Genomic DNA, 27,364 nt, shown 5'->3' with positions numbered 1-27,364 from the left:
AATTTGAGGAGGGGAGGGTATTCCAGGCCAGAGGCAGGATGTGGGCGAGGGATGGGTGGCAAGATAGGTGAGATTCAGACACAGTGAGAAGGTTTAGCATTAGAAGAGCAGGGAGAGAGAATCTGGCGGAGAAGGGTAGATTTTATTGTTCAAGGCCTCCCCTACTACTGCAATTTCCTGTACACAGGCCCATGGGAACTATTAGTGGAAAACAAGGATGAGACACATTGTGAAAGGCCGTTTAGTGTTAGTTATGCAGGAGTATTTCCTATCTCATGGATTTGAAAGTTTCCAGTTTCACTTTCACTAGGGATTGTTCCTTATTCACTTTCCAGTCTGTCTTCAAAGCTGGGAAAACTATGGGAAGAGGCTGACAGGTTGGGCGGGGGGGAGTTCTGAGGGGAGGGGACAAGGGCAAATGAGGAAGTCTTTCCTGACAGCCTTTCCTGGGATTTGCCTTGCATTCCGGGTGAGAAAACTGATGGCTGGAGATCACCTCTGCCACAGGTGCCCTACCAAGTTGGGCAGAATGTTTCCTACACATTTCTTCCTGTTGCCAAGGACAGAAAGGCATTTCATTGCCTTGGCTTCCTTTAGAGGACTATAAAAGAGGCACCCCAGACAAGAACAGAAAGTCTGTCACAATTCCTCTCGAGATTCATTCCCTTCAGTTCTATTAACCTTTCTGCAGTAACTACTTTGGGTTACTCTGGTTTTAATTAGGTTTTTGCATGCAGTTAGGGAAGAAAGACATCTCCCATCTTGGTTTATTCCTTTCCCTGAATTGGATTGTACAAATACATTTTAAAGAATTAATTTTCATTGCTTTTGATGAAAGGAATAGTTCGTCCGTATTAACGGCAAATCCCAAAAGCCAGCTCAGCCTTTCTCGGTGATGCTAATCATCTCAACGATCTCTTTTAACATTATCTCTGCACAGGGTTTGGTCTGGGAAGGCTGCTGTGCTTTAAATGTGATTTTCACTTTTCCCAAATGAAGCAGCCAGTGACAGGATTCCCAGATCTAGATGACCCAGGAGTCGGTGACCATGACAACCGATTTTGGAACAGGAAATGGATATGGTGATGCTTTTGAAGGGGCAATGCCTACATCTGGAGAATCTTATTCTTATGAGAGGTGTGGGAGGGGAAGGAAGGTTTTGCTGGTTCTCTCTGGCCAGCCCTCCTCTTCCCTAGCCCCACAGCCCAAGTCTGTCTCGACCCCTGGGCAAGTCCTGATTCCACTTTCAAAACCTTATTTAGAGGCCTTCCCCGACTAAGCCCCCATTTCCTCTTCTCCCATTTTCTTCTGAATCTCCCTTGCCCTTGGATTTTCAACTTTTATTCACCCCTCCATCAGCCCCACAGCACTTATGTAATATCCTTAATGTATTCATTTATTTTAACGTCTGTCTCCCCCACTGGAGCATAAGGTCTCACAGGGAGAGGGGCCAGTTCTCCTGGTCCCTACCCCCAAAAGAGACTCAACTCAAAGGAAGGATCCATCCTGAGCCCACAAGACTCACAGAGGGAGTGCTTTTGTTTTCATTTATTTGTTTAGTGATATTTGGTAGTGCTTACTGTGTTCCAGGCACCCTTCTAAGCGCTGGAGTAGGTACAAGGTAAGTAATCAGGTGGGACATAGTCTTAATCCCCATTTTCCAGAGGAGGTAACAGGCACAGAGAAGTTAAGTGACTTACCCAAGGTCACACAGCAGACCAATGCAGTGTTCCTACATCACGGTTGAGGTTAAACTCCACCGCACACCTTTGAGATAGGAAATAATGTGAAATCAGCCAGGATTTTAGGGAAAATTCAGCCTCTGATTATTCCAAGATTTTTAAATCTAGGGCCTGTGTTCCTGGCCCAGCTGTTGATTAAATGTGCTATCCCAGTTTATGTCCCAATTTCAGCTCTCCAGCCCATTGGATGAAATTGTTAGGAGCCTACATCTGTTCTGAAAAATAGCCATTGTTAATAGTCTTCCCAAATGATATTGTATAAGTGGGTGAGTGAATGTGTGTGTGTTTATAGTAAGTGTATACTTATACACTTAGTAATTTGAACACTGTAAGGGGTACCTGCTGGGATATAAACAAGATTATCATAATCAATCAGTCAGTGCTATTTGTTGAGTGCCTACGATGTGCAGAAGAGTGAACTAAGAACCAGTATCTACCCTTGAGGAGGTTAAGCACAAATAAGGGAAGACAAGCAGGTGGAAAAAAACAAAGCATAAAGCAGTTTTAAAAAGATAAATGGCTGATGCAAGAGGATAAATAATAGCATAAGTAAACAAATAAACTCATAAGAGTGCTGAGGTGGCTGAGAGGATGGTTTGCTGGAAAGGGATTAATACTCACACAATTATGCCTCTTTATCCTGTCCTTTCCCGGCACTTGTAATGAAGGAGCGAAAGAATTGTCTTGTTTCCCCTGGGTGCTCAAGTAAAGCAGAAGGCAAAACCGTGGCTAGGTTCTGAAAGTTTTCTTTCAGAGCTGTGGAAGAAAGATCCCTTGCAGTGGCCAATGACGAACACATCTCTTTCTGACTTCAAAGGCATTGCTGGGAATGATAAACTCCATATCTCGGTAAAATGATTCTGGTTTAGACGACTATCTGGCTCCTGACTCCTTCCTAGACAAAGCATCCATTAGGTAGAATAATAAGGATATTCACTGATACCTCTGATATTTCTCATGGCGTGGCTAGAGCAGTTAGTGGAACTAGTGTTTGAATCCACTTGGGCTGCAGATGATTTTTGTTTGTAGCTCTTGGCTGAGGGAATCAGTATCAGCTGGTTTGAATCAGTGATGAAAACCTTTCCAAGTTTTGCTTCTTCCCCTTTGGAATCTGTAAAATCTTTCATTTGGGGGGTTTCAAGGCCATTGTGTGGAGCCGTACAGCAGTGCACTAGGCCAAGAGGCTATAATCGTGGATTCCAGAACCCGGGATGGGAGGCTGAGGGGAGGGATATTGGAGAGTGGCTGGCAATTCTAGCTTTCAGGGCCAAAGGCAACCACACCTGGATGACTTCTCCCCTAGGTGGTGATGGCTGCCAGAGTAATAATAAAAATAATAATATAATCGTAGTTAAATGCTTATGTTGTGCCAAGCACTGTTCTAAGCGCTGGGGTAGTTGCAAGTTAATCAGGTTGGACACAGTCCCTGTCCCACATGGGGCTCACACTCTTGTCCCCATTTTACAGATGAGGTAACCGAGGCCCCGAGAAGTGATGTGACTTGCCCAAGGTCACCCAGCAGATGTGTGGCGGAGCTGGGATTAGAGCCCAGGTCCTTCTGACTCCCAAGCCCATGCTCTATTCATTTATTCATTGTCGTATTTATTGAGTGTTTAATGTGTGCAGAGCACTGTACTAAGCACTTGGGAGAGAACAATGCAATAATAAATAGGAACATTCCCTGCCTACATGAGTTTACAGCCTAGAGGATGAGTTTACAGTCTAGAGGACAAGCTCTATCCACTAAGTCACGCTGCTTCCCAACCCTGAAGTCTTTCTCTTACAGGGGAAGGAAGACCACCACAGTTTATGAGCTAGCAGGCAAAGGGTAGCTAAACTCCTTAAAAGGCAGGTTCTGTGCCTGTCTAGTCTACTGTACTCTCCGTTGGTCCAGTGCCCTATAAATATATATAGACTAAGCGCTCAATAAATTCTGTTGACTCACAGATCATAGGGCCCAGTCACTTTTCTTCTGAATTGCAGCATCCAAGCAATCATCAATGGCATTTATTGAGCATTTGTGTGCAGAGCACTGTACTAAGCACTTGAGAGTACAAGCTGTGCACATAGTAAGCGCTCAGTAAATACCATTGATGATACAATATAAGAGTTAATAGACCTGTTTCCTACCCACAGGAGCTGTTTATAATCTAGATGGGTGGGAGACATTAATATAAAGGAATATATTACTGATATTTACATAAGAGCTATGGGGAGGAGGGAGGGGTGAATTAAGGATGCAAATCCAAATCCAAGGGCAACACAGGAGGGATTGGGAGAAGAAGAAATGAGGGCTTAGTCAGGGATGGCCTCTTGGAGAATATGTGTTCCTAGTAAGGCATCCTGCAGGCTCATTGCATGAAATCTTCCACAGCTGTGATCATATTGACTTTTAGAGTCTATAAAGGTGAACCTATCCAGAACCTTAGAGAATGGATCAATCATTCATTCAGTCGTATTTATTGAGGGCTTACTGTGTGCAGAGCACTGTACTTAAGCTTTTGGAAAGTTCAATTCAGCAACAAAGAGAATGTTTCTCTTCACTGTTATTTATCACCATTGGTATTTCTGTCCGACTGTGAAGGAAGATAGTTGCTGATAAGAACAAACTTTAGGGGATCATGTTACTGTTCTGTGTCTGGGCCCCTCTCTGAACTTTTTGGACTACTCAGGTTGGAAAGATCCTGAGAGTGCCGCAGGGCCCATATCTTTTCTCTAATTTGAAAATGTGTTTCCTTGCTCTCAACTGTAAATGTTAAAACGAAAAGACGATGTATGAAAGGCACATGAGTCTGAACCTTATTTAATTATATTTCCAGTTGATATCCTTCAAGCTCTAGAAATCTGGGGTGTGAGATAGGAAGACAAATCATAGGGGCAAGGTTAGCTGTAGAGCTGAAGACTGAATACTAAAGCAAGAAGTGTAGCTTTCATCACGTACGTCAGCGGGCAGACTGAGCAAACTGGCAGTTATATGTAGAGGCCGGACGAGAAAGCGGGAAAATCACTTTAAAGCCACATGGCCTCTCTTTATTCCCTGGTGACTGATTTCTGAGTCTTTTTCACACCTAGGCATCTTTTTTTGGTCTCCTGTGAAATTTTTGCTTTCTAGAGGCTTCTGCTAATTGCGAACAAGGTAATTTAAAAAAAAGGGGGGTCCAGTTTAACAGAACACACTCCAGCTCATAGGCATGATGTTTTTTCAAACTTGGTGGTGTACTCTTTGCCAACAGCAAAATATGCTTTCCTTAGATGGCTGGGAAGTATCACCTTAATTTGCCTCCTGCCAATGAAGTGACACTGTGCTAAGCTTAAAGCTCCCTGTTGAACATCACTTTAATGATGTAAGAAAAAAACAGTTTGATTCCAGTGAAGATTCTCTCAAGTTAATAAATGAAGCCTCAACTGCACAAGGATGTGGAAAGGTGACATTCTGCTCTTAATCATTGTGTCGACATCAAGTTAGGAAAAAGAGTAGAGTTGACAAAGATGAAAGAGAATTTGTCTTTCCGGTTCCCACGTTCATTATCGTAAAATTGAACTGAGACCTCTGGAAAGAGGCTGATGAGGTACAATAAGGAATGGCGGTAAAATGAAAAGAAGAGTCAAAAGTTACATTCAACATCCGTCCTATGAGGAGCGGCTTTATATTGGCTTTTTCCTAAGGGGCTGAACTCATTATGGTAAAATCAAGCTAGGAAGCTGGTGCATGTTTGCTTTGTGGCTGCATGGGAAATGAAAACCTTAATTAGTTTAGGACATAAAAAATGGCGTGGCATTTCCCAGGCACACCACCTATTGTTGTCTAGGTCAGCAAATGTGATTCAGTTTTAATTGTTGCCAAGACACACCGTCTCTACCTTGTTTTCCTCAAATGGTTTTTACCAAAGAAAACAAACTATGGAGAAATTGCACTGTATTCAGCAGTAAATCCTGGAAGTAATGATAGCTTAATAGGCTCTCTTTGGAGCGTGGAGTCAAAAGAACTGAGATAAGTAGGGTAGTGTCCTACAGGTGGGACAAGTTAAAACAAATTTTTATGATAGCTGTTAATAATCATGATGGTATTTGTTAAGCACTTACTTTGTGCCAAGCACTGGGGTAATTCAGGGTAATCAGGTTGTCCCACATGGGGATCACAGTCTTAATCCCCATTTTGCAGATGAGGGAACTGAGGCACAGAGAAGTGAAGTGACTTACCCAAGGTCACACAGCTAAGTGTTACCTTGTACATATTTACTCTTGTACATATTTACTATTCTATTTATTTTATTTTGTTAATTTGTTTTCTTTTGTTGTCTGTCTCCCCCTTCTAGACTGTGAGCCCGTTGTTGCGTAGGGACCGTCTCTATATGTTGCCAACTTGTACTTCCCAAGCACTTGGTACAGTGCTCTGTACACAGTAAGCGCTCAATAAATACGATTGAATGAATGAAAGTGGCAGAAACGGGATTAGAACCCATGACAGGTGCTTACTATGTGCTAGGCACTGTACTAAGCACTCGTAAAGATACAAGTTAACCAGGGAAGACACAGTCCATGACCCACATGGGGCTCTCCGTCTTAATACCCATTTTTCAGATGAGATAACTGAGGCACAGAGAAATTAAGTGGCGTGTCCAAGGTCACAAAGCAGAGACGTGGCAAAGCAGGAATTAAAACCCAGGCCCTTCTAACTCCCAGGCCCATGCTCTAGCCCCTAGGCAGTGCTTCTTCTCTAATTCCTGGATTGACTTCGCATCAATCTTTAGTATTTATTGAGTGCCTGCTTTGTGCTGAGCGCCGTATTAAATGCTTGGGAGAGTATAATAGACTTAATAGGTATGATCCCTGCCCTCAAGGAGCTTACTGTCCAGTAGAGGAAACAGACACTAAAGGTTTTGTTTTCCCCTAGTCTACTCTGTTTCCTCTTGTTCTCTGTTTTCCTTCTCATTCTCCTTTTCTCCCAACCTCATAGTTCAGACGGACAGAAGTCACATGTTTTCTGATGGAGTTTCATGATGGCAGGGAGCTGGCAACTGCTGAGGCAAAAGCTTCCAGATAAAGGTGGATCACAATTATTTTGAGGCTATGGCCTACCTAGTGATTCCCAAGACTTCATAACCTCTGTAATCCCAGAATGTCGTGCCACCTAACTTTGGCATGATGTGGGGTCCCAAAGCAACCCATACAGCATTGAGCCCCCAGTTGAGTGAGATAATCATTTTTTTTTTTACCTCTGCAGCCAGGTGGTCAAGAATTGCTGCACTAATTACTTGGCCTGTAATCCCTTATAATAATGAATTTTAATGCTTAACAAATAAATATTCATGTCAGGGTGAATTCCACTGTTATGGTTCACGTAGAAGTGTTCTGCTAAAGCTTGTGAGTCAATAGTTTAAGGGTTCTTTTGGGTGAAGGACTATTGTAGAGCATTGTTGTTCAAAATGGAGGTCACGGGTGCTGCGTCTCCCTACCCGCTCCCTAGTCTGCATTCCCCTCCCATCCCGGAATTCCTCCAGATCCTTCCCTCTTGACAACCCCTACCAAGCCTGAGTGGACAGGGCTGCTTCTCCCCGACTCCCTCCATTCCAGCTTCTCCCTCCTGAAGTGGTTGGGGGCGGTCAGCCATTATGGGTTTCTTTCTCTGGTGGAGGGATTATGACCGTGAGCCCACTGTTGGGTAGGGACTATCTCTATATGTTGCCAACTTGTACTTCCCAAGCGCTTAGTACAGTGCTCTGCACACAGTAAGCGCTCAATAAATATGATTGATTGATTGAGGGCATGGAATCTTGGGAGCCATTGGCAGATCTTGGCTTCAAAATGGTCATGATCCATCTTTATGGTGGAAGTCTTTGGCTCAGCGGCTAAGAGTTGTCTGCCCCCTACACTCGTGAAATTCCTTCTTTGGACAGATTAAAGGCATTAGACATGTTAGGTTATTGCCCCTTAGAGGATGTTGTGTTTGGCGTTACCATGAGGCTGCCTTCAGGGAAATTGATCAATACCTGTCCACCTATTATAATAACCTAAATGATTTATGGCTGTAATCAGAATGAAAACAAATACATCTGTTCTGTTCCAAGTGTCTGAAAGGGTGAAACCTAAATGACTTAGACGTTGTGAATTCATCCGTAACGGCAGCTAAATCTTAGCCCCATTGATCACCGGCCCCCAGAGGGTCAGATTTCAGAGATCAGGGTCCTTCCTTCTGCCCCAGATTTAAGAACATTTAAAAACAAGGTACAAACAGCACAGAAAATTCAAGCACAGATCCATGTGGAACATCTTGTTTGAATGCTCAGATCTGGGCACCGAGTGCGGAAGCTAACATCTTCAAGCTGAAGAATACCTTTCCACCCACCTAATTTTTTCCTCCCCCTAAATATTTCCCAACATCTGCCCCTTAATGCTCCAGTGGTGTGTGAAAAATGTCTCTACGGAGAAGATTGTGTTTGACAACAGACACAGCAAAGAGGAATGCAGGAAACGTGTTTGGTTCTCAAACGGCTGTTACATAGTGGTTTAATATCTGTGCTCTGCAGGATACCATGCGAATGGCTGATTAGCTCTGCCCATTAAATATAAAGCATCTTAATAACAAAATTAAAAATACTCCATCAGGTTTGTCCTTGAAGAATCTGATTTAATATGGGTATGGGCAGTTCTTTGGGCTGAGAAACAGCATGGCTCGGTGGAAAGAGCACGGGCTTTGGAGTCAGAGGTCATGGGTTCAAATCCCGGCTCTGCCATCTGTCAGCTGTGTGACTTTGGGCAAGTCACTTATCTTCTCTGTGCCTCAGTTCCCTCATCTGTAAAATGGGGATTAAGACTGTGAGCCCCCCATGGGACAACCTGATCACTTTGTAACCTCCCCAGCACTTAGTACAGTGCTTCGCACATAGTAAGCACTTAATAAATGCCATTATTATTATTATTACTATTCTTTGACTAAGACTGTGAGCCCGATGTGGAACAGGGACTCTGTCCAACCTAATTAGCTTGTATCTACCCCAGTGCTTAGTACAGTGCTTGACACATAGTAAGTGCTTAATCAGTACCATAATTATTATTATGTTGCCAACTTGTACTTCCCAAATGCTTAGTACAGTGCTCTGCACACAGTAAGGGCTCAATAAATACGATATGAATGAATGATTTTTTAATGTGGGGTTTGTGGGGTTTTACTCCTTAAGAACCTTGCATTCCTGAGAATTTACATTATATATAGGTGTATAAGTATATGGAATTAGGCACCTACTGTAAGACAAGCCCTGTGCTATGTGCTGGGGGAGATATAGGATTATCAGATCAGACATAGTCATTAGTATTTATTGAGTGCTTATTGTGCGCAGACCACGGTACTAAGCACTTGGGAAAGTACAATACAGAGGTCTCAGGAGATAGGGAGACCTGGTATCAAATCTCCATTTTATATATGAGGAAACTCAGGCCCAGAGAGATGGAGTGACCTTCCCAGGTTCACACAACAGACAAGTGGCAGACTTTTTTCCCAGTAAAGCCACACAGCTTCATCTGCTTGTCCTGCCTTGACTGTCACCAAACACGCATGTAGAATGGCTTCTTCCGACACTGAGCCTATTGCAGGAAGACCATTCCTTGATCACTCAGTAGCGCTTTAGCCAACACATGCAGTGAAAATATCCATAATAGAAAACCCGATTGTATATGTGAAGTTGTCATAGTGCTACACCATCATTTTCGTTCGTTCATTCATTCAATCGAATTGATTATTTACTGTGTGCAGAGCACTGTACTAAGCGCTTGGAAAGTACAGTTCAGCAATAAAGGGAGACAATCCCTGCCCACAGCGGGCTCACAGTTTAGGAGTGGGGAGACAGACATCAAAACAAGTAAACAGGCATCAGTAGCATCAGTATAAATAAATAGAATTATAGATATGTACACATCAAAACATGGTCTTATATATCCATAGATGTATTTGTCTCTCCTGCTAGAAGAAGATTCCACTTTTGATGAAATTTACCTATGGGTGTGTGCGTGACTGATCAGGTCAATGTGGGGAATACAGCCCCAGCCACATTTTGCACACTTGTAAAATCTGCTGCCTGTTTATGTTTGTTGTTTTCTGTTCCTGGTGCTGTTTTCATTTCTGCTTCTCTGATGGACTCACAGCATTGCTTGGCCATAGTATATTGCGTGATCTCCTAGAGAGAAACATCTACTGCGTGGACAATAACATGGCACTGTGTATTTTGGGGCAGTTCCATAAAGGACGCACACTGTCTCCCAGCTTCATGACCAGATGTGGGAATAATTGTGGTATTTGTCACCACAGTGTGCCACTTTACTAAGCACTGGGGTAGCTACAAACTAATCAGGTTGGACACAGTCCCTGTCCCACACAGGACTCACAGTCGCAATACCCATTTTACAGATGAGGAAACGGAGGCAAAGAGAAGTGAAGTCACTTGCCCAAGGTCATGCAGCAATTGAGTAGCGGAACCAGGATTGGAACCCATGACCTTCTCACCCCCCAGGTCTATGCTGTGTCCGCAAAGCCATGCTGCTTCTGTACACTTGGAAGCCAATGCGTGCAGTTGATTGCTAAGGGAAGATTTCTTACAAATGATTCTTGGGTTTCCCGGTGCTCAGATAACTTCTTTTTTTTTCAATGGTATTTGAATTTGATTACTGTCTGCTAGGCACTGTATTAAGCGCTGTGTTGGTACAAGCTGATGAAGCTGGATACAGTCCATGTCCCACATGGGGCTCACAGTGTTAATTCCCATTTTACAGGTAAGGTAGCTGAGGCACAGAGAAGTGAAGTGACTTGCCCAAAGTCACACAGCTGACAATTGGTGGAGCTGGGATTTGAACCCATGACCTCTGACTCCAAAGCCTACACAGCTTAGTTATTATTATTAATATTTTTTACTGTTAAAGCACAGAGCAAAACCTGAGGGAAGGAGAGACAGGTAGCAGCTCTGGATACCCAAGCTAGATAGATTCTGGACCAGAGTCAGGCTCTCAATCTGCTCAGAGACCTTTCAGACATCCCATTTTCCTCTAGGGATTCAGGACTGCGCTAGGACCATTTTTCAGAAGGCTTGTGTTTCTTCGGTGTTTGAGCCATCCAGAGTAAAACTCCGGTTTTTATAGTGTGCAAGTAGAGAGTCTGCGCATTTTTTTTTACTTCATAAAGCCCAGGTTTTAAACTGTTTATTATGTATACTCAAATAATCCTTTACGGTACCCTCTCACAATTAGAGTTTTTGCCCAAGGAAATGTTCATAGTCTGTAAAGAATTACTATCACTTCCTGTCCGTTTGGCTTGAGAGCACCACAGTACAATTGAGCTAATTTGATTGTAAATTCCCCATCAAGGGAATCTCCTATATCTTTCCAGACTATAAAATGGCTTAGTTCTCACTGCTGTCATCTACAGCTGTTGATATGAACACACTGAAAATTCACAGAAAATATCTTCAGGTGGATCCTTGGCCCAAACCTACTGCGCAGTTGAAAGCCTCTCAGAACTCCTCAAAGGAAAAATGGAGCTCTTCTTCTGAAAACAATTCAGCGACTCCCCATTCAGATCAGGCTGGGCATTCTTTAAGTCAGATTCAGTTTGAAAGAGCAAAGCAACAATTCAATCTCCCTCTTGATTGTCACGTCAGAGCAGAGTCTCACAGAATGAGTTAGTACATATCAAAGCTCTTGACTAAGTCTCGTGTGCTCAGAGCTGGGCAAATGGTCACATTTCATCTCAATTAGGAACAGAAGATGAATGCAAGGCTCGAAGTGGGTGTCAGAGGTTAGAGCCATTTAATGGATGAAATGGAAATGAAATTGGAAAACAATCAAAGAAATCTATAAAAGATGAGAGTGAGGGAAGCTCAGTTAGAGAAAACTGGACTTTTTCTCCCTTGGTGGGCTTTTGCTACCAGTTCAGGTTCCTTATTTGATTATCGATATGGAAACAAAGTGTTGCTGTGGTTTGTTTTCATTTTAAAGAGGGAAATCTGGGCTGAAGGATAGCATGCAATTATTCTGCTCTGGTGCTGTATAATGGGAACCAGAAAATGATCAAGGTATTGCCCATTGAGGATAAGATTATAGACTAGTCCAATGCCAAAAAGCATGGCTAGGACATTCAAACATAAAATGCTTTGTGACTTTATGAGCGCAGTGTTTATGAAGGTGTCACACTCAACACTCAACACAACAAAGGAGGAAAAGGCATAAACTTAAATGACCAATTTCTCTTTGTTAGGCTTTTGCTCACCACCTCAGGGTTGTGTCAATGAAATTTTTTGAACTCTCAGAGGCCTCCGCACTTCGCTCACTATATCTGGGAGACACCAGTGAGAGTTTCTTTTTAGCAGCTCTGTAACCGGTGATGAATTATATATTGCATTTAAGCCCTTCATTTCAGACAAGCACTATTCTAAGCTCTGGCAGAAGACACAAGGACAATAATTCAGACAGGGACTCACAATCTAAAAGGCAGAAAAAGACAAACCCACTGGGAAAGAAATCAAAGTGCAATAGACGCTCTCTTTCCACTCTTCACAGGAAAACTTTCCTTTTAGTGGAGCAAGCCATTGCACAAAGCTGGGAGTGTTTCGCAAAGGGGAGAGTAAGCAGATTACTTTTTCTATCTTGTAGTTTCATGTGCTGCTTTCAGAAAGAGCCCAGTGACTTTTCAATTAATTTTCTTATGCTCTTGGGTTCCCACCTGCTTGGTTACCTTTCCCCCAGATCTTTCACAGTGGGTAATGTCCCTTGAAGTATTTTAAAGAAGAAACGTCCCCAAGGAAAATCTCAAATCCTAAACCCAAATGGACAGCACATCTTCATGCAACTCTCAGACCACCCTAATATTTAACCGCTTGTGCCACACAAGAAGCAATTTGGCCTAGTGGGAAGAGCATCGGCCTGGGAATCAGAAGACCTGGTTTTAATCCCAGTTCTGCCACTTTCCTGCTGTGTAGGCTTGGGTCATCAATCAATGGTATTTATTGAGGGCTTACTATGTGCAGAGCACTCAACTAAGCTCTTGGGGAAGTGTAGTGCAACAGAATTGAGAGATACATTCTCTGCCCATAAAGAGTTTACTGTCTAAAGGGGGAGACTTACATTAATATGAATAAGTAATTGACAATATATAGTTTATAAATATGTACATAAGTCCTGGGGCTTTGGAGGTGGAGTGAATATCAAATGTCCAAAGGTCACAGATCCAAGTTACACATGACGCAGAAGGAAAAGTGAGCGAGGAAAAAGAGGGTCTAATCATAGAAGGCCTTTTGGGCAAGTTGTTTCACTTCCCTATGCCTCAGCTTCCTCATCTGTAAAAATGGGGAAAACTGTAAAAATGTTCTCCTTCCCCATTAAAGTTTGATTCCCAAGTGGGACAGGGACTGTCAGATCTGCTCAAGTTGCATCTACACCAGTGCTTGACGCATAGTAAGTGCTTAACTATGCCACTGTAGTAATCTTAATTTCTGAGGGGGGTTTTTCTCCCCTCCTTTCCCCTTTCTAGACATCCTGGCCACATTCCATGACTGTATCACATCTACTTTTTCTTCCAAATATACATTTTTTTCTATTTGGAAAAAAAAAACGAATTATGACTGGCACAGCTTCCATGCTGGGAGCAACTAATTCTAGTTCAAGCTGTGCACAGTTTTACATTGGAAAATGGAAGAAATATTGACTGTTTGTCTTCTTATACAATTAAATATTAAGACATAAAAGGTATTCTGGTCCACTGCTCTTATTATCTTGCAAGAGAATCCCAGCTCTGCCACTTGTCTGTTGTGTGACCTTGGACAAATGCAAGGTGGGAGTGGAAAGAGCACAGATTTTGGAGTCAGAGATCATGGGTTCAAATCCTGGCTCCGCCACTTAGCAGCTGTGTGACTTCGGGCAAGTCACTTAACTTCTCTGTGCCTCAGTTACCTCATCTGTAAAATGAGGATTAAAACTGTGAGCCCCATGTCGAACAACCTGGTTACCTTGTATCTCCCCCAGCACATAGAACAGTGCTTGGCACATAGTAAGCACTTAACAAATACCATTATTATTATTATTATTATACCTCAGTGACCTCAACTGTAAAATAGGGATTAAGACTGTGATCCTTCTGTGGGACAGGGTCCATGTCCAACCTGATTATTTTTTATCTACCCCAGTGCTTAATACAGTGCTTGGCACATAGCGAGTGTTTTAACACATCACAATTATGGGGATTAAGACTGTGAGGGCTATGTGGGACAGGGACTGTGTCCATTCTCCCATCTACCCCAGTGCTTAGTAAAATTCCTGGCACTTAGTGCTTTACCAATACCATTAAAAAAGAAGCGAAAGAGAGAAGGTGAAACAGAATAGAATGCTACAGATACCCGCGTACCCAAGAAATCGAAAAACTGGGGAGTATCCAGTGTCCGGTGGAATCAATCAATCAATCGTATTTATTGAGCCACTGTTGGGTAGGGACTGTCTCTATGTGTTGCCAATTTGTACTTCCCAAGCGCTTAGTACAGTGCTCTGCACATAGTAAGCACTCAATAAATACGATTGATGATGATGATGATGATTGAGCGCTTACTGTGTGCAGAGCACTGTACTAAGCACTTGGGAAGTACAAGTTGGCAACATACAGAGACAGTCCCTACCCAACAGTGGGCTCACAGTCTAAAATGGGGAGACAGAGAACAAAACCAAACATACTAACAAAATAAAATAAATAGAATAGATATGTATAGGTAAAATAAATAAATAAATAGAGTAATAAATATGTACAAATATATATATACATATATACAGGTGGAAGAATTGAGGGAATTAGGAGAGAGGGAGAGACAACTTGGAAGGGGTTAATGAATTCTGTTGCGTTTTGAGGCTATGTTCAACCATAGAAATGTAAGACTTTTGGCCAAATACACATCCACAGCTGGAGGTGACGCTTAGCTATTTCCATTACCTCCTTCCCCGTGGTCTAAGCATTCCTCACTGCCCAGCGGCCCATCAACTAGGGAGGCTACACCAAGACATTCTTAGCCCTGAGGAGCTCGCAGGAGGTTGGGTATGGTTGGCTTCCTTCCACCAGCCCTCTGGCACTATTTTCTTCCTTCTACAAAGTGTCTTCTGTAAAACGTTGCCAGAGGTGTCCATTCTTAGGTTCTTTACGCTTGGGGGGAAGTTTCCCCCGTGCTTCATCAACAGAAACAGTTGTGCTGAGGCTGAATGATCCCCAAGGCCCTGGGCATGCCCATTAACAATCAGGGGTATTTATTGAGCGCTTACTATGTACAGAGCACTGTACTAAGTGCTTAGGAAAGTACAATGCAGTAGAGTTGGCGGAATCCCGGCTCCGCCACTTGTCAGCTGTGTGACTTTGGGCAAGTCATTTAACTTCTCTGTCCCTCAGTTCCCTCATCTGTAAAATGGGGATGAAGACTGTGAGCCCCACGTGGGACAACCTGATCACCTTGTATCCCCCCCAGCGCTTAGAACAGTGCTTTGCACATAGTAAGCGCTTAATAAATGCCATCATTATTATACGCTCCCTGCCATGAAGAGCTTACAGTCTCAAGGAGGTTTGATGGTCTTTTGATTTAGAACTGTACTGCACTCACTGAATTCCTTTTGATCGTGATTCTTGAAGGAGTTTGAGGCAAAGGGTTTAGATGATTCTTAGCCAACTCTGTTCATCTCCAGGTGCAAGATGTGCATCCTTAATGATTTTTCAAATTAAAAAAAAATCAATTAGATATTTTTTTAAAAGATGAACCACTGTCTTTCACTAAGCAACTTCTGAAAAGCCGAAGCTAGGAATATTCTTTCAGTGGTGTTAAATACCTCTTAATGCACTTCAAAGGCAATCTTTTTTTTTTTTTGGAATGGAATAGATTAGGAAGCAGAGCTCTGAAAATTGTGTCCTTAATGTTCATTTGCATTTCTAGTTGATGAGTAAACACACTTATAAGTATCTCTTATTTTGATAAAGGATAATTCTAATTCTTCAGGGACATGGCTGATCTCATGTTTCAAAAATAGAAGACAGCACTGTTCTCACACTGTAGCTCACATTATTAGAAGTTGCCCTACAACTTCTGGAAGCCCTCTGAAGCATTACTCTTGAAACGTCTTTAGACACCGTACCTTCCACAGTCTCAAATTTCTCAACTAAAGAAGCTGCCCTCCCCTACCTCCAATCATTCAGTACCCGACCCTATGGGTCCCCGCCTCACTCCCAAGAGAGAACCTAATTAGAACTGGAATTGAGGGACCATCCGGAGAAAGGGAGAAAGCTGTTGCCACAGCGGCCAAAATCCCTGGGGTTTGTATTTCTAGAGCAGCCTCCTGCTCCGCTTTTGGAAGAGGCAAGAACTCCAGGAAGTCAGCAGCGGTGGCAACAGCAGGAACCTGGTCCCCCCTACTCCTCAGTTTATGCTCTCCCTCCTCAAATCCACCAAAAGATCACTCTTCCCCCCTTCAAAGCCCTACTGAAGGCTCACCTCCTCCAAGAGGCCTTCCCAGACTAAACCCCCCTTTTCCTCAGCTCCCCCTCCCATCCGCATCACCTCAACTCCCCCCCTTTGCTCTTCCCCCCAACCACACAGCACTTATGCATTTATGTATAATTCAGTTTATTTATATTGAGGCCTGTATACTTGTTTTGATGTGTACATATCTATAATTTTATTTATTTATATTGATGCCTGTTTACTTGCTTTATGTCTGTCTTCCCCCTTCAAGACTTTAAGCCCTGTGTGGGCAGGGATTGTCTCTCTTAATTGCTGAATTATAGTTTCCAAGTGCTTAGTACAGTGCTCTGCACACAGTAAGTGCTCAATAAATACAATTGAATGAATGAATGAAAGAATGCTGGACTCCCAGGAATTTTCATCTCAGGCTAGGAGCTCAGCAAGAAGCCACTCAGCATCTTCAAGGCCCTACTTGGCAGGGAAATAGAATGACCTGCTTCAAAGGTGCTTAGGGCTGGGCTGTTGACAGATGAGGTGTACCCATCTCAATGACATGGCCTTGATGTTTTCTTCCCCACCCCCGTCTCCACCTCCTGAAGGACACCATGGCCTTCTTGATTCCGTTACAAATGCTAATAAACATTAGGCAGAGGCAGCCTCGCTGTAGCCAGAGCAGGGCAATAAATTTAAAAGTTTAAAACCTCCAGCTCAGCGGTCGTGCTGGCTGTTGCCAGCCCTGGATTCCTGAGCCTTTTCCACCAAGGACCAGCAGTCATAAACTGACATGCAGATTATATTTATTATCAGCTCAATAAAGGTGGAATTCATATTCATAAACATCTCTTAACTAGCCCGTTGAATGTCAGGAGAATGTCGGTAGACCATATAGGGCTCTGAGGTGCAGGCTGAGCAGAGGGAGGAGAGTGTGTATGTGTGTGTCTGGTTAAAACAAACTGCCCTTTGTGTAGGAGGATGGAAAAGGGGAGAGTGGTAATGATCACCTTTCCTCTTAAAAACCCCAAATCTCACCTCAGTACACCCAGCACAGCCCCTGTTAATTTCTGGATGGCTATTCAACCTCAAGCAGGAGCCACCCTGGGGACGGAAAGTTCCCGAAGGAGTGAAATTTCACAGGGAAGAGGAGCCCAAGAGACAACCATCCCCAAGAGAAGCTACTGAATGGTTGAGAGTAGCCCATCAGTACTGAGCCCAGCAAAAATAATATTATTTGTTAATCACTAACTATGTGCCAAGCACATAGACTTTTAGACTGTGAGCCCACTGTTGGGTAGGGACTGTCTCTATATGTTGCCAATTTGTACTTCCCAAGCACTTAGTACAGTGCTCTGCACATAGTAAGCACTCAATAAATACGATTGATGATGATGAAGCACTGAGGTAGATACAAGATAATGTCAGGCAGAGGCCCTGCCCCACACAGGGCTCACAGTCTAAGAGAGAGAGCAGCCACGTATTGAATCCCAGTTTTGCAGATGAAGAAACTGATATACAAAGAAGTTAAGTGACTTCTTAAGTGAGCTCACACAGCAGGCAAATGGTGAAGGGATTAGAACCCAAGTCTTCTGATTCCCAGGCCTGTGCTCTCCATGAGGCCTCACCACTTCCATACTTAGCTCTTTTGAATTTTATTCGACCGTCACCTCCTAGGTACATGTGTATGCTTTTATTAATTTTAATATTTTACTTACATGTTTATATGTTCAGTTATTTGTTCAGGTATATAGTCCTGATATGTCTTAATGGCTTTCTGCCTTATCTTTGCCCTTCCTTTGTTTTTTCACTATGGGGAAATAATTTTCGTCTGCCTCCCATATTGAATTGTAATAAGAATCAGGGTATTTGTCTAATAATAATAATGATGATAATAATAATAATAGCATTTGTTAAACCCTTACTATGTGCCAAGCACTGTTCTAAGTGCTGGGGTAGTTAGATCATCAGGCTGGACACAGTCCCTGTCCCACATGGGGCTCACGTTCTTTAACCCCATTTTCCAGATGAGGTAACTGAGGCCCAGAGAAGTGAAGTGACTTGCCCAAGGTCACACAGCAGACGTGCAGTAGAGCCGGGATTGGAACCCAGGTCCTTCTGATTTCCAGACCCAGGCTCTATCCACTAAGCCATGAGCATTTAATATGTGCCAAGCACTGTTGTAAGCACTGGGGTAGATGCGAGTTAATTAGGTTGGACATAGTCCCTGTCCCCCATGGGGCTCACACTCTCAATCCCCATTTTACAGATGAGGTAACTGAGGCCCTGAGAGTGAAATGACTTGCCCAAGGTCACAGAATTGGGTGCTTTGCTGCTGTTGATCTCTCCCAAATGCTTAGGACAGTTTCCAGCCCCCTCAGTATGAGCTTAATAAGTGCCATTGATTGATTAGTTGATTAGAATGAATGTCAGGGGAGAGAGAGCCATTCATTTCCTCTGCTCACCCTTTCTCTCCTGCAAGGCCTGTGTACTTGGATCTATACCTCTAAAATACTTGATATTCACCCCAGCCCCATAGCATCAATATACACATCCTTCTACTTTTCCATTTCCCCTACCAGTAATTAAAATTTAATGTCTGTCTCCCCATCTAGACCATAAGCATCTTGTGAGCAGGGACCATGTCTGATCTCTAATGTATTAGACTCTCCCAAGTGCTTAATTCAGGGCTCTGCACATGGTAAGCACTCTGATGGTGGTCCTCTGATTGTGACCAAAGCCTCAGGCCATCTGCCCTGTGTGCGGTCAATAAAAATTCAATATCAAAGTGTTTGTTAAAGACTCGGATGTTATCGAGAGATGTTATGTTGTCAGAGAGACTCCCTCAGAAAAAGAGGTGTCTCTGAAAAGGGGAGAAAGCCAACAGTCTGGCTAATAAGTGTTGAGAAGTGTAGAGAAGTAGCATTGTCTAGTGGTTGGAGCACGGGCCCGAGAGTCAGAAGGACCTGGGTTCTAATTCCACCTCTGCCACTTGCCGGCTGTGTGGCCATGGGTAAGTCACTGGAAAGAGCCCGGGCTTTGGAGTCAGATGTCATGGGTTCAAATCCCAGCTCCGCCAACTGTCAGCTGTGTGACTTTGGGCAAGTCACTCAACTTCTCTGGGCCTCAGTTCCCTCATCTGTAAAATGGGGATTAAGACTGTGAGCCCCCCGTGGGACAATCTGATCACCTTATAACCTCCCCAGTGCCTAGAACAGTGCTTTGCACATAGTAAGCGCTTAATAAATGCCATCATTATTATTATTATTCTCTGTGCCTGAGTTACGTCATCTGTAAAATTGGGGTTAAGATTGTGAGCCCCATGTGGGACAGGGACTGTGTCCACCCTCATTAGCTTGTATCTACCCCTGCGCTTAGAACAGTGCCTGGCACATGGTGAGCGCTTAATGTATACCATTTAAAACCAGACAAAATAAATCTCTGGAAGGGAAGCCCTTCACAGAGAAAAGTTAATTTGGCCACCCTTTCACCTTAGGAAGCTGTCCATAACTAGGCATGGGGAGAGTGGATTTCAGTAGCCTCCTCCTCCACCATCTGTCCTATTGACACCATCTCATTGATCTACTGTTGTTAGTAGTAATGTTCTTTATTCCACACCTGCTGGGTGCAGGACACTGTAGTAAGTGCTGGGAAAAAAGGCACAGGTGAGAATTCGACACAGTCCCTGAGCCTCCAGGAGTCCACAGCCTAAGAATAAGGTGAGGTGGGATTTGGCGATAGAGTGGGAAAGGTGAAATAATGTAAATACCCAAACTGCTTAAAAGGCATAGCTCAAAGTCCAACAGGTCCGAAGACCCTGCAGAGTGGAGCAGCCTTTGTTGTGCTGGGCAGCAACAAGGGGAGAAAGTATCCCCCTCATCATGTTTTGTATTTGACCCTGTGCCCTCTCAGTTTTTCCCTTGTCTCTCCAAATTTCTGGGCATTTCAGGAAAGCACACTTTATCTCCTGGAAGAGTGCTTAATAAAGTGCTGTGCACACAGTAAGCGCTCGTAGATACTGTTGCTTGAGAGTGTCTTTCATTATTTCACTGTCCTCCAGACTGTAAGCTTCTCTAGACTGTAAGCTCATTGTTGGCAGGGAACAGTTCTACCGACTCTATGTTGTTTTTTCCCAAGCACTTAGTACAGTGGTCTGCATACATAAAGCACTCAATAGACATGATTGATTGCCCTGTTTTGTGCTTATGTTGTCTTAATTATCAGGTACTCCCCTCTCCCACAGAATCCCATTTCTTTTCTAAACTTCTAGGTGGGTTTTTTTTCATCCCAGTTTGCTCCATATTTCACCCATGTTTATTCAGAAAATCATTATGTCACAGAGGTTGCCAACAAGAATATTTAGGATTCCTGCACTTTCGTCCCAGGGCCCCATATTGCTCACATTTTCTTCAGTAAATAATGGATCGAAGTGGAAGGCCAAGGACTTTATGGTTCTGTATACAATTTCCCTTTTACGTGGCTTGAATTTATCTCCTTGCCCTCACTGTGGAGTGCTTGAAGGGTCAATCTAATCCGGTTATGATTACCCCTGAAAAGTTCAGCTGGTCTCAACTTGATATGCCTTTGGAGTGCCGCAGGGGAAAAGATTACTATCAGCTTTGTTACTTTTGGACAGATGTCTGGCCCACATGTCCCAAAAACAGCTACCGCAGTTGGTGTTTGCTTAGTTTTCAGTCAATTGGTCCAAGGCTGAGTAACCCTGACAACCAAGTTAGCTGCTGAGGTTCCCAGGTACCTAGTAGGAGAATGAGACAGCAGTCAGGGTTGGCCTCGGTGGGCTAGTTTCCCCTGCTGTGAGAATGTTATTTATGTTGATGCATAAGGCCTGTCTTCTTGAGAAGCAGCCTGATGTAGTGGATAGAGTCCTGAGAGAAAGTCTGGGTTCTAATCCGGCTCTGCTGCTTGTCTGCTGTGTGACCTTGGCCAAGCCACTTCACTTCTCCGGGCCTCACTTCCCTCGTCTGTAACAAGGGAACTAATAATAATAATAATAATGATAATGATGATGGTATTTGTTAAGCGCTTACTATGTGCCAAGTATTGTTCTAAGCACTGGGGGAGATACAAGGTAGTCAGGTTGGCCCACCTGGGGCTCACAGTCTTAATCCCCATTTTACAGATGAGGTAACTGAGGCACAGAGAAGTGAAGTGAGTTGCCCAAAGTCACACAGCGGAGCCGGGATAGAACCCACGACCTCTGACTCCCAAGCCCGGTCTCTTGCTACTAAGCCACGATGTGAGCCCCTTGTGGGACAGGGCTGTCCAACCTGTTTTGCTTGTATCCACTCCGGCACTAAGTACAGTGCCTGGTATATAGTAAGTGCTTAACAAATACCGTAATTATTTTTATACTTCAGATTCCTTTAAGCAGAGGAAACTGGTGGGGATTTGGATTTAGGATGCTACTGAGAAATTTGCCTTCATTTTGCCGCTGTGACACCAGAAGTTTGGTCTGTTTTCCCCCAGGGGTTATCTACACCGCTGATATCCTTGACCGAGAGACCACAGGGTCCTACTGGCTGACGGTGTATGCGGCGGACCGTGGGGTAGTCCCCCTCTACTCGACCATCGAGGTCTACGTCGAGGTGGAAGACGTGAACGACAACGCCCCTCTGACCTCTGAACCCATCTACTACCCCATGGTCATGGAAAACTCCCCTAAAGATGTATCCGTCATTCAAATCCAGGCCCAGGATCCAGATTCCAGCTCCAATGAGAAACTGACTTATCGGATTACAAGCGGGAACCCTCAGAACTTCTTCGCAATGAACGTCAAAACAGGTAAGGAGAGTTTCGGCTACATCAGTCTGTCATTTTTGAGTTAGTGGCGCGCTCCTTTCCTGAGATACTTCGTAGAGGAAAATAGGTTTGTTTACTTCCTTTCGAAACAGGTGAGAGGACGGGGTCCCTGCTGCTGCTGATATCTCTGAGATAGGCTCTTTTTTGACCACAGATTTTTCCTTTCTCCCCTCTAGCCGTCTCCTTGTGTAATCTGTTGGGCATGGGGGACCGAGGAGGGAGTGTGGATAATTCACAGCAAACCGTCACCACCGCTGCGGAAGCAAATCAAGTTTCTGACCTACTGGCAGTTTGACATAACCAATGCCAGGCGGTGTGGGCAGGGATTGTCTCTATTGCTGAATTGCACTTTCCAAGCACTTAGTACAGTAATCTCTCGCTAAGTACGATTGAATGACTACCTTTCCCCTCTTAACCAATGGGATTGAGCAAGGCTCATCCCAGTGACAAGGGACCAGAAAAGGCCCCCGACCGTATTTTCATGGACCAAGTGCAAGAGTTTCTATCCGAGGCACTCACCCTCATGCATCCGTGGTAGGATGGCTCTATTTGTTTCACTGATGCAAGAGTCCAAATGAGGATACTCTTTGGTGTAAAAGTGTTAGATCAGCCTCAGCTTTGCCGATCATGTTCATAGCCAGTAATCATTGAATGATCATTGAGTGGTCCAGCTCTTCTCCCTCCCATGGTTGGGACAAGCAGATCTGTCCTTCCATTTGATGGAAATTCATTACTTCGGTCAGTTACTGTTGCTGCGTCGATCCTCTGGGCTTCCCCCATTCTCAGGAGAGGCAGTGCCTGAAGTCAGCAGACTTGACTCTACCAATCTCTTCTCAGTCTCCTCTTTGGAGAGAGCATGCAACCCCCAAAACTGAACACTAGCACCCTGAAATGGCCTTTTATTGCACTATTTCTACCCAGTGGAAAGAACAAACTAGCATTACATGCCGTTTTAATCTTGGTGGTCCACAAAAATTACCCAAACTTTCTAAAGAGTCATGTTGCGTTTTGGCTGCCTGCATGACTCTCAGAAGATCAGGGGATTCATATGGGAACGGGTGAGGGAAGTGTTTAGTTAAGAATGCTATTAGCCTCCTCCGGCTCTGTAATTGTAGCTTATGGTGTTACAGACCCACATATGTGTGAACCATTATCCCATAGGTAGTCTACGAGGTAATGTTAAGCCTTATTTTGTGGAATTCCATCCTTTGTCTATGAAATCATATTTCAGAAATAGTTTCTCAAATATCTTATATCCCTGTAATGATGGGAGAGATTTAGCTGGCCGACACGTTGAGCAGACGTGTATGTTTTAAACTCTCTGGACTTGACATTGACCCTAGCAGACTGACCTTTCATCCCTTCCACTGTGGTGGAAATTTGGAGTTCTTTGCAGTGTGCTGTGTAACAAAGGTTAGCGTGTTTAATGTAAACTCAGATGTCAAAACTCAGAGCCTCCAGCTGGTATTGTGCAGGAACCACATTACCAGGAGGACTGTGTTGCCATTGATACTTTGCTGTTGCTCAGAACTCCTTGAAGTTAGAAGTCTCTCCCTCCTCTTTTTGAGAAGCTACGTGGCCTAGCAGATAGAGCACGAGCCTGGGAATCAGAAAGATCTAGGTTCTAATCACGGCTCCACCACTTGTCTGCTGTGTGACCTTGGGCAAGTCATTTAACTTCAGTGGGCCTCAGTGACCTCATCTGTAAAAAGGGGATTGAGACTGTCAGCCCAATGAGAGACATGGACTACATCCAACCTGGTTAGCTTGTATCTACCCCAGCGTTTAGAACAATGCCTGGCACATAGTAAGTGCTTAACAAATACCATTAAAAAATTGACAACACTTGCATTAAGTTTACCATGATTAAGCTTAGAACCTGAATTTTATATTGAAGTGTAGAGAAAGTGTTGGAGGGAAAACTCCCTATCACGTGCTCTCTCACTCTCTTTTTTTTTTTGATGGTATTTGTTAAGCACTTACTATGTGCAAAGCACCGTTCTAAGCGCTGGGGAGGTTACAAGTGATCAGGTTGTCCCACAGTTTTAATCCCCATTTTACAGATGAGGAAAACTGAGGCCCAGAGAAGTGAAGTGACTTGCCCAAAGTCACACAGCTGACACTTGGCGGAGCTGGGATTTGAACCCATTACCTCTAACTCCGAAGTCCAGGCTCTTTCCACTGATCCACGCTGCTGCTGCTTCTTGCTCTTCTCCCCCCAATCGTACCCTCAGGGGTCAGTCATTTTGTGATTATCCCATGGCTTCCATACCACTTCCCTATGCCTTACAGCAAGACATAAAGTAGATTCGTTCCTTGTGTGACTAGAGCATGATAGTGTTTTAAGATTTTTAAGGCATTTATGAGTTCTTTCCCACCAGGTCAATCTGATTTTTGGAATTCAGAAATGTGGAAAGAATGGAATCAAGGGGCCTGAAGGGCCCACTTTTTGCTTGGCATAATGGATAGAGCACAAGCCTGGGAGTCAAAAGATCATGGGTTCTAATCCTGGCTCTGCCACTTGTCTGCTGGGTGACCTTGGGCAAGTCACTTGATTTCTCTGTCCCTCAGTGACCTCATCCATAAAATGGGGATTGAGACTCTGAGACCCCTGTGAGACAGGTACTGTGTCCAACTTGATTTGCTTGTATCCGCCCCAGTGCTTAGTACAGTACCTGGCACATAGTAAGTGCTTAACAAGTACCGCGGTTATTATTATTATCGAGCGAGAAGCAGGAGTTGGGAGAGAAATGGTGATTTTGGGTGTGTAGAGAATCTGCTCTTAGTAAAGAGCCTGATGATCCAGCCTCTTTACTGATTTTTCTCCCTCCTGAACATGGCTTTTTGTTCATTTCCCTGAGTATAAGCCCTTCCAGCAGGAGGAGAAATCAAAATTGGAATCGGTTTTACTTTTTGTTGGAAGCACTGAAATAGGAAAGCCTTGGTGGGAAAAGTGTGAAGTGAGACTGGGTTACGTGAGGACTCCATTTTCCATCTCAGCCTTCATCCTTTCTGATCCTTTTGTCTACCTCTACTGTGGTTAATCCACAGTTGGATCCAGCTCTATTCCCATCAACAGAAGGTATTGGCAGAATCCCACCGTGGGTTAGCTTGGGTAAGACCAAAACAAAGTGTCGAGACTCACGTTAACCCTCGTTATCTCTTCTGTATTACTTCTAGATTTGGGTAATATTCATTCATTCAGTCATTCTGTCGTACTTAATGAGCGCTTACTGTGTGCAAAGCACTGTACTAAGCACTAATAGTTAGGCAAGCTGTGCCAAATGGGGAGAAATGGGTGCTGGCAACAGAGTTGATATTCACATAGACAGACTTAAAGCAGTACATGAGTATGTATGAAACTGTAAATCATTCCCTCTCAGCTCCAAAAGGAGGCCTTGTCCCATCGAACATTAAAAAGCATTCAGTTGTCCAGTAGAACAAATCAGACCCCGGAAGATTTATCATGCAGGGTTACTTAAAATCAGTATTGACCTTTTCATCGAAGGAAATGCACCACCAACAGGAAAAGACAGAAGGTAACTTTACTACAATGCAATTATGGTCACAGCAAGGTGAAGTGGTTTTTACACTTGTTTTGCCGCTGTGCGCTCTAATGGAAACATGATGGGCTCAGGGGTTGTAAATGCTGGTTTTGGTGTTCCACAGCCTCATCCTCAATTTAATCCAAAAAGAGTGGGGCCCGTGTGGAGAAGAGCAATGAAGGGGTACCAAGAAGGCTTAGAAAATTGACTCTCAGCTCCTTTGAACCCACAGACAGTCCTTTCCATCTTCAGGAAAATGTTCTGGGAGCTTAAAAACAAACTTCAAACCAGAAAGGAAGTGGAAAGAGTTTACCTTTTCCTCAATCCTGAGCTAGTAGCGAGGATTTGATTTCGGTTGAAACTTCCCAGCCGAGAGACTTCTTAAAGAAGCTGTCATTCATTCAGCACTTGGGAAAGTACAGTACAAGAATAGAGTGACAATCCCTGCCCACAATGAGCTCATAGTCTAGATGGTGGGAGACAGACAGCAGTACAAATAAAAAGACATCAATACAAATAAATAAAATTACAGATATACACATAAGTGCTGTGGGGCTGGAAGGCGGGGAGAGCAAACGGAGCAAGTCAGGATGATGCAGAAGGGAGTGGGAGATGAAGAAAAGTGGGGCTTAGTCTGGGAAGGCCTCAGAGGAAGTTTGCCTAGGAAACAGGATGGGAGATTATTTTGAGGTGGCTGCTTTGTTGAAAATGGATTTTTTCCCCCTGTGTAAAACTCTGTCTCTTGGAAAAAGAATTGCTGTCTGGTGTCAGCTTGCCCTAGGACAGGGGCTGTGATCATTTTTACCCTGGAATAAAGTCCGGTGGAAAATTGTCGCATTCGTATTACGTGAGGTTTGCAAGTGTTCTTTCTATTGTGGGAATCTGCTGCCAGGGGTAAAGTAACCAGCTGTAGCATCATCATTTCCTGGAGACAGGGGAAGGTGTTGGTGCTGGCAACTTTGATGTCAAAGGAGCTGTAGAGCTCAGAAGGAGGTCAGAGAGGGGCTTCCCTTCCTGTCTAGAAACATGACATCCTAAGGAAAAGCAACATGGCCTACTGGATAAAACTCTAAATTGTACGCTCATGGTGGGAAACGAACGCGTCTGTTGTGTATTTTTTTTTTTATTGTTGTTATATTGTACTCTCCCAAGTGCTTAGTACAGTGCTCTGCACACACAGTCAGTGCTCAATAAATGCCCCTGAATGAACAAATGAATGAATAAATAAAGCATGAGCCTGGGAATCAAAAGGACCTGGGATCTAATCCCAGCTCCACCACTTGTTTGCTGGGTGACCTTGGGCAAGGCACTTCACTTCTCTGTGCTTCAGTTGCCTTATCTGTAAAATGGGGATTAAGGCTGGAGCCCTATGTGAAGCATCGATTGTATCCAACATGATTAGTTTGTATCTAGCCCAGCACTTAGTACAGTGCCTGGTGCATAGTAAGTGCTTAGCAAATATCATAAAAAAGAGAAAACCCAGATAGCTTCAACCTAAAAAATCTGACCTAGGGCCACCATCAGTGAGTATATGGAAAAACTGACATCCAAGAGAACTATTTACATAGCTAAGGGAGCACTGTGTTAAGCACTGGGGCAGGTGCATTACAAACAGATCAGTTTTTTGCAAAGTCTATCCTGAGGTGAAAAGGGCTTGTGTGAATGACTGGTGGAAAAACCTAAGGAAAGCCGGCGATGGAGTTATGTTTTAAAAAGATGGATTAGTGTCGTGCATTTTTCTTTTATATTTCTTGTGTCTGGTTGTTAATTTCAAAGTAGAACGTAGTAGTGATTTACCACATTG

At 43.7% G+C, this 27,364-nt stretch overlaps 1 protein-coding gene across 6 annotated transcripts in view; it reads left to right on the top strand.

The window, feature by feature from the left end:
- The window catches only part of FAT3 (FAT atypical cadherin 3), a 396,494-nt gene that overhangs the window by 164,945 nt on the left and 204,185 nt on the right, over positions 1-27,364 (top strand). For all 6 annotated transcript variants that reach the window (XM_038761742.1, XM_038761740.1, XM_038761741.1 and 3 more), the window contains exon 3: positions 21,683-21,997. In XM_038761742.1, coding sequence (XP_038617670.1) covers positions 21,683-21,997 — 315 coding nt within the window. The remainder of the gene's footprint in view (positions 1-21,682; positions 21,998-27,364) is intronic.

Source organism: Tachyglossus aculeatus, chromosome 20, assembly GCF_015852505.1.
Source record: "Tachyglossus aculeatus isolate mTacAcu1 chromosome 20, mTacAcu1.pri, whole genome shotgun sequence".
Taxonomy (NCBI): Eukaryota; Metazoa; Chordata; class Mammalia; order Monotremata; family Tachyglossidae; genus Tachyglossus; species Tachyglossus aculeatus.
Note: the sequence above shows the minus strand (reverse complement) of the source record. Positions and strands in the feature narration are given on the sequence as shown.